An 8,140-nucleotide genomic window follows, 5' to 3' on the forward strand; every position below is an offset into this window, starting at 1 on the left:
TACATCAGGATTCACTGTCAAGGGCGGCATAGATGGTCTGCGATTCCTCATTGGACTTAAATTTGACCAAGACGGGCGCTCCAGCCAACTTTATTCATAATTCATAATAATTTATTTGCAAAAAAAGGAGTTACAAAAGTTGGTACAATTCATTACAAAAAGTGGTTCCTCTTAGCTGGCCATGTATGCATGAAAAATTTACAAACTAGCTTTATAAGCATAAAATATTTAATTAAACAACAATTATATTTACAATCTTAAGCCTGGTTAAACTAAAATTTCGACTCGACTCCCAAACAGTATTTTCAAGATAAATAACAATGTAAATACATCATCACTATCATCAGATAATATGATGTATATATGCAGGCTGTCAGCCTACTGCCAACCAATTTCATATTTTAGCACCTTGGCACAGTGACATTATATTATTTATACATAGGTATAAAGCCCGTGGGGGGTCAACTATGACAAGATACAAAGTGGCCCCATAATTCAAATTTGTTAACTGCTGTACTTACATAAAACTAGGACATTTCATTAATGTACTCAGATATAAGCTAATTAATCATGAAATCAATCTACCTTTTTCTTTAGCGCCAAATATTTATAGGTGCCTATTTGCTCACAAAATAAAACTCCAATCATACAGTTCCTTGAAATAGAAGTAATTAAGCATCTAATAATAAATTATTTTAGCCATTTACGTGGAAATCAATAACACAGACAAATAATCAAACACATTACTATCTTACAGACATTATTCGTTATTGATTGATGCCTATCTCCGCTTAAATAACTTTAAAAACCGGCGAAAAGCCATGCTCTTGCTCAGTGTAGGGTTCCGTAGTTAGCAATCTGTCAAATGTAGACTTTTGCAAAAACGGGTCAACCGATCATGTTTGCTATAGTTTTCCTTGAAAGTTACTAAGCAACTTCCACGATTTTTTTTAATTTTTTTGGATCCATTGTTCAAAAGTTAGAGGGAGACACATTTTTTTCTTTCAGAACAATTATTTCCGAAAATATTGTTTATTAAGAAATGGCTCTTGAAGAGCCATAATCGTTTTGAAAGACCAACAGGGTCCACACTATTAGGGTGTGCTGCTAAAACATCCCCACTTTTCGTGTAGGAGATACCCCTAAAAAAAGTACTTTTTATTTAAAGACTTTGTCGTCGTAACTGATTTACGGATCCGTGTCAAATTTCAGCTTTCTTTTACTAACGATCACGAGCAAAGCCGCGGGCGGACAGACGGACAGACAGATAGACGGACATGATGAAACTATTTATAAGGGTTTTTAGTTCATTACGGAACCCCAAAAACCGCACCAAACTTCCTTAGTACGCAGAGTACGTACGTATCCCAAACAGTGAAGACCTCCCAATATGGTCTGTCTCAATCAATCAATCAGAAACAGAAAACTTTACGAAGTAACCCGCTCCAAATAATTACGAGTATGCATAGTTATTTTTATATATGTATCAAAATAAATTTAATTATGTCCTAATTTGTATATTTAATTTGGTAATTAAAACTAGTTTTATTTCTATTCACTAGTCTAAAAGCGGTCTTTTAGAGTATGTACAGGGTGGACAAATAAGAATGATACAATTTGTTTTTAAATTTTAATTACATTAAGTGGAAATTTTATTAAATATTTTTTTATAAATATATTATTCAGGGTTGGCAATTGTATACGAAGATAATTTCTGCCAAATGTCTACCACTAGCAGCAAGCAATTTTATCTCAAATGTTTCTGTTGTTTAAAACACATTGTTTGCTCGATTAATTTTGAAAAAAAGTGACAGTGATTTGCACCCAAATTCCCCAAATTTTGCAGCTCTTGACTTATTTCTGTGGGGCTATCTAAAATTACGTGTCTATGCTAACGAGCTGATGAAATTTAAACAGTTAAAACCGACTATTCGACACAAATGTACTAAGATAATGCGAAAAATGTGCGAATAGATGCTGAAAATTGGGATGATAAGGGCTTACATTTGCCTGCTGTTAGAGGTGGACATATGTCAGACATTATGTTTCGCATGAATTTGCCAACCCTGAAGAATATATTTTTAAAACAATACTTAATAATTTTTGAACTTAATACAGTAAAAATTTAAAAACAAAATGTATACTTCTTATTTGCCCACCCTGTATGTAAGTAGGTACCTAATAAGTACATCTAAATACATCTAAGTGTATGGTTATCCTAAAACGTCCTATAGAACGTTGAATCAATACCGAGTTTATCTTGATTGTATTGCCACTGATGTGCCCTTTTGAACCGTTTGCGAAATTTCCACATGGTCGAAAATTTGCAGAGTTTCCTTTATTTCATGTGAAAACATTCTGAAAATTCCGAGAAATTTTCGATCTGTTTGGAAACTCCGCAAATTGCACATCTATAAGTCTTGCAAACTTACACACGAGTTGGTAATCATAATTAATGTTTATTAAGACCAAATTCCTCGTTGATCGGGCTAAACCACATCCGAACTATTCAAAATACCTACAAGTATCACGCTTTCACACAATGATCAACAGTAAGCATTCGTCTTTTTTTTTCACCGAAACCTAATGGGTTAGGTCATTACTGGCGGGTGTATATTTAGGGAATCAAGTTTAATTAAATGCAACCAATTTATTTTTTAGTGGCTAATGGTCATTGCTGTTAAAAAGTCATTTCACTGGTTTGCCTTGCGTAGGCCGCTGCCGTAGGTATGTGACAAAGCCGCAAACTGTAGACTTAATGTCTCTGATTCAAGTAATATAGTCATTACGTTTCTTGTTCCTTGAAAAAAGACAAAGTCCACTTGAAATATTAGAAAAGCATACAAATCCATTGAAGAAAGTGGATCTGATAGACCTGTTCAATTACGCACATTATATTATGTCTTTAACGTCACGTGTACGTACCTATTTAATTACTTGAGTAAATTTAGTCTATTTATAATTACTTCACATAATTGATCTCATTCTGACAGGATGCTACTAAAAGTAGTGTTTCGGTTTGGTGTTACTTAATTCCTGTTGTGCTACCACTGTCACCAGTCTTCCACGTCTCGGTTGTTTAAACATTCCATAAGTATTAATCTTAAACCATCTTTTAATTTTATTATTCCATTTGTACGTTAAGGTTCAAGGTATCTGGGTGTATAATTATAAGTAAATTAGTAAAAGTATGTACCTATATTTCATAATAAGCCGTTTGAATTATAGCCTGTAGATAAGTTGTTATATACATATAAGTAGGTACAGGAGATGTCACCTGTCTCTAAAATAAAATGAAAATGTGTTCAAAATGAGTCTGGTCTGGTACTTCAAATATTGATTTAGGTAGTTTTTATTCTACGAGCATATGAAGTCTCTTACAAGACTATTTGTAGCTCGTCTAAAAAAAGATTTCACAGTACCTATGGGTTTTAAAATATTGAATAAATGTTAAAATATAAGCGCACTCATTTATCTTTAATCTCGTTTTATTAAATGTACGGATACGTGTAAGTCACGCTCTTTGCAGACTCGTTACCTGTTATTATTTAAAGCTGACAAACCAAAGATGAGAAGTTATGATAAAAAATATAAGTAATGTATCATGTTTATATTCTTTTATTTCTCCCAACACCTTTGTGAAGGATATTGCTGCTTAAAACAGCGATAAGATGCATTTAATATAATGTCTTACCAGATTTAGCGATTGATTAAACTTGACGCTGCACCACCAGCGAATACCAGCTGAGTCCCTTCTCAATTTTGAAAATTTTAGGTAAATATCTCCGTCGGCTGATGGCGGCTCCTAATATTAGTGCGATAAGGACAACTGCAGTTCAGGCGAAAAATCTTGCGTATAAATCTCAGGAATCGAGGTTTTGCACTCGACATTTTTCTCCTCCAAAACTTAACCAATCGTAACAAAATTTTGGAAATGGAATGAGAAAGAAATTATTTATGTCTGGCTGTTTTGATTTTTGAGTTTATTGTTGTCAATTTTGTATGCTAGGAGTTTGTTTACGGCCCATTTATTTGGCCGTTTTAGCCCTTTTTAAAGTAATCTAATTCTTATAATAAAAATTATTAAAAAAAAAAAAACAAAATATCCAGGCACAGATACTTGTAATATTTAACTCATGAAAAAAATAATCTAGGGCCAAAATCCAGACAGTAAAATGTCGAGAAACTTTGTACTGAAAAATGACCACTAATGTTTCCTCTAAAGCAGATAAAATAAAGTAAATAGTTATCACGCTCCTGTTTCCTGCTTTACGGTTTTTCTACCCATAGCGATACCTAACATTTCCCTGTAGGAAGTACACGACCCCTACAGGGAACGTGCGTGTAAGTGGCAGCACCGCTTACTGGCGTGCACTAGCAATGTCAAGTTTAAGTTTTTTAGATCACACTGATTACAGGGGGCGGACCTTCCAACACGCGCGGATGCGATTGAGATTGAAGATTGAAGATGATCGATATAACAAAAATGGTTTGTAAATGTTATGAGGGAAGAATAACGATCCATTTTGCGATCCTAACGAAATAACGGTACTTTTTCTATGAAATTCCACTTCAGGAGAAAACGGTTTCCACTAACTAAATTTTAACAAATCACTTTGATTTTGATGTCGATCGCTTCTAAATATATTCCAGGTTTATAGGTTTCACTTTTTGGTTTTGCAAATTTAGAATAAAAGTAAATATATTAATAACATAAGTACTAAAAAATCATGAAGAACGGAAAATATTTAGAAGTGGATAAAAAAAATCTCTTTTTGTATGGATGCTATATCAAAGAAAATTTATTGTTCATATAGAGGTAAAGTGTAAAAAAACGTGCCCCTAATTTAATTTTTTTTTTAATTTATTACGAGCATTGGCAACTAGGCCATCAGCTCAAACATAAAATACAAAAGTAAGTACATTGCTTAACTTATAACCCCCTAAGTTGGATATCCAAAACAGATGGCGCAATGGCGCAGCACTGCGCCATCTGTTTTGCGGTCACTGAATTGTCAAACGTCAACTTTTGACAATCAGGGTAAGGTACCGCGAAGTGTATGAAGCTGTACAGCGCCATCTCGTTTACCTGTCAAATTTGAAGCACGAAACTGTCTAAGATTTTACGTATTTTACTCAATCAATGTGTCTTTGGTACTACCGTACAGAAAGTAAACTTCCTACAAAACCGAACTTTGACAGTGATTCAGGGACGAATCATGTTGTCCTTTTCTAATGGCACTATCCCTTTCGGCTATTTAGGGACTTTAGGGTTGTTATTATTCGAGTGATTATCTTATCTGTGGTTGTGCAAATTGTCTTAGACATCTTAATTAATCAATGTATCTTTGGCTATAAGCAATTTGGCAATGTATCTTAAGTAAATTTAAGTTTATGTATGTTCATAACTGCTAAACTGGCGGGTAAGGTGACCGATATCTTCGACGTTGTTGAAATTTGAGGGTAGACACAAACGCTGGCGCCATTGCCATCGCAAAACGTCCATTGCAACCTTCGTGTTCACATTCTGCCTAGTCGGGTGAGGTGACGTGGTGCATTCTACATTTTGAAAATGTTCCGTTACACTATTTGTCTAGTGTTGGTGCTCAGTCCAGGTAAATACCATTTATGTTTATATTAACGATACGAGGATCTATTCACTAAATAAGTAAGAATTTTCTAAGCAAAAAATAAACTATACATGTGCTTTCCGACAGTTCTTCTTTCTAACTTTTAAGGCCAGTTTTTGTATTTTGTTTTAATGATGACTCACGCTAGGATGGTCCAGGCCCGGGACGTGGCTTTCGGCACTTCTTTTTCTATGATAGGTGACGGCGATCACGTGATCCTTGCTATAGAAAACTGATATGTCGGGCGCTCCGGCCCGGGCCCAGACCGTTGTAGAGTGAGTCATCCTGTGCACTCACTTTATGCAATACGATACTGAGTATCTCGCCGTAAAAGTTCTGTGACGTATTTTCGCATGTCGTCAATCGCTAAAATAAGTATAGCGGTATAGCCATTAGTTGCCCACTGGCAACTAATGTAACTAACCACTGTAAGTGGCGAAAGCTTTCTACTCGTACACTCTCCATCAGATATATCGGAGCGACTAAAGTGGTCAAAATCAACATGCATATTAACGTATTGATAATACAGACTTTGTTTAGAAATTTGTGAAGAGGTAGCTAGGTAGGCCGCTCCGATATATCAGATGGCGACTTCATTGACGGAAGTATTCAACACCTACACATTCCAGTGCTTACCCGGCACGTGCCCCGCTTCGGCGAGCTCGACGCCGAGGAGCAGCAGCTTTACCGCGCCGCCTACGACACGCCCTCCTACGACCACGACGAGTACCAAGAAGATGACCTCGAGCCCGGCAAGCTGGACCTGCTCAAGGACGGCCTTTGGGCCATCAAGGCCAAGATCAAGGAGCTGAAGGCCTTCGACAAAGCCCTGGCGGCCAACGTGCTCACCACCAAGCTGAAGCTGAAGGAGCTCTTGGAGTACCATCTGAAGAAGAAGCCGATAGAACTCGTGGTGGAAAAGAAGAAGCCGAGCTACCAAAGCTATCCTCAGGTATGTGAAGGAAAACTTGTTTTTTTGTTTGTATTTAACATTTTAACAGATTATATAAGGCTGACATTACACAGGAGAATTTTTTAAACCTAAGTAAGGTTCGTTGAGTTGTAGTTGCCAAATCCTACGTGCTTTTTACGTGATAATGACCTTAGGAGACCTTATTTTTCCTTTTAATTAATGATTATTTGGCTTAGGTTCTGTACTTATCCCATTACCTATCAACGCATTAGCAGAACGGGATTTCTTAGCTGCCCTCAATAATCAATCTAATAAAAAAATCAAAATCGATAGAACCGTATATGTTAGGCTAATTAAAGGTAGGTAGGTATGTAGGTACGTAGATACGTAACATAAGTAGTTTTGCCGGTCCCGATTATACATGGTGGGCCAAAAATACGTTATATATAAAATCAAGCGTCTTATGGCCACCAAAAGTGGTAGATAGGCACAATGTATGTAAGCGACCTGATACTTTGAGTACCTTGTGGCCTCAATCAAATTGCATTTATTTTAGATAATACTAATCCCGTTCAAGCTCCTACTTAGTCCAACAAATATCACTTGCCATCCAGCGCGGCAATGCTGCAAGTATCTTTGGCACTTTTGGACTGGGTGGGAGTCGGAATGGAGTTGATATTATAAGTAGGGCAGTATATTAATTAATTGCTTTTTTTAGTTAGTTTTAAATAGTGTCTTTGTTTGCTTTTTTTTGTCTTTTATGTGCATGCGTTTCGGTTTTAGATTTTAAATTTTGACATAGTGATTTTTGTGCTTAATTGTTAAATTGTAATTTAAATTTTATGGAATATGGACTATTTGTTTCGAAGATTAAATGAGATATGTTATATTTAAAAAAAATACTAATCTAAGGACATATTTGTTTCAGGCCCCCGCGTACCCTGCGCAGGCGCAGTATGAGCCGCAGTACGCGGCGCCGGCGCCGGCCTACCACCACGACCCCTACTACGGACACTGATCCAGAGTCTTCGCGTCCCGGGCGTATTCCCATTTGACCCCGCCGAGCATATATGGGTATAGGTGTTTCCATATAAACCATTTCCATGTGGGGCGGGGACAAATAGGAATGCACTGCATCCCGCATCATCAGCCTCCGAGTTCCTAAACGTATTGGTCTCCGGTTAAGCGTACGTTGTTTACAGCATCACATTATATGGAAATACTGCATTTCTATAGAACATGACGATGTATGCAGACTGGAGACCGAAGTCTAAATATGGGAGGCGTATAGCGCTGGCGCGACGTCACCTAAGTTAGATTGAACCAATATTGAAAAATCGAAAATCGTTAACGATATCTCTCTCGCTCAAATATGCAGTTAAGTGAAGAGCGATAACGATTTTCGAATTTTCCATGTTGGCGATAGGTCCTGTTTTTCTGATTTTGATCGAATGATGTAAATATGTACAGTTGCAATTATTCGTAGTTCTTCTCTCTTCTTCTTTACTATAAGAAGACAGAGTAGACATGCTGTCAAAATTTACCAATATGTTTTGAATTTGATATAATTAATTAATAAATTAAGTGTTCTTTTAGA

The 8,140-nt window shown here is 36.4% G+C and overlaps 1 protein-coding gene across 1 annotated transcript; it reads left to right on the forward strand.

The window, feature by feature from the left end:
* Positions 1-5,422: 5,422 nt before the first annotated feature.
* On the forward strand, positions 5,423-8,138 carry LOC133515374 (uncharacterized). The gene is made up of 3 exons (XM_061847901.1): positions 5,423-5,615; positions 6,260-6,582; positions 7,472-8,138. Exons 1-3 carry the CDS (start codon positions 5,573-5,575, stop codon positions 7,559-7,561), a joined length of 456 nt encoding a protein of 151 aa, XP_061703885.1. The 5' UTR covers positions 5,423-5,572; the 3' UTR covers positions 7,562-8,138.
* Positions 8,139-8,140: the final 2 nt, after the last annotated feature.

This window comes from Cydia pomonella, chromosome 2, assembly GCF_033807575.1.
Source record: "Cydia pomonella isolate Wapato2018A chromosome 2, ilCydPomo1, whole genome shotgun sequence".
Classification (NCBI taxonomy): domain Eukaryota; kingdom Metazoa; phylum Arthropoda; class Insecta; order Lepidoptera; family Tortricidae; genus Cydia; species Cydia pomonella.

Bases quoted from the DNA above. Each gene is read 5' to 3' on its own strand.
- LOC133515374 (XM_061847901.1), top strand. From the start codon at position 5,573: ATGTTCCGTTACACTATTTGTCTAGTGTTGGTGCTCAGTCCAG. The intron at 5,616-6,259 runs GTAAATACCATT...TACACATTCCAG, and splicing joins AGTGTTGGTGCTCAGTCCAG to TGCTTACCCGGCACGTGCCC. The intron at 6,583-7,471 runs GTATGTGAAGGA...TATTTGTTTCAG, and splicing joins GCTACCAAAGCTATCCTCAG to GCCCCCGCGTACCCTGCGCA.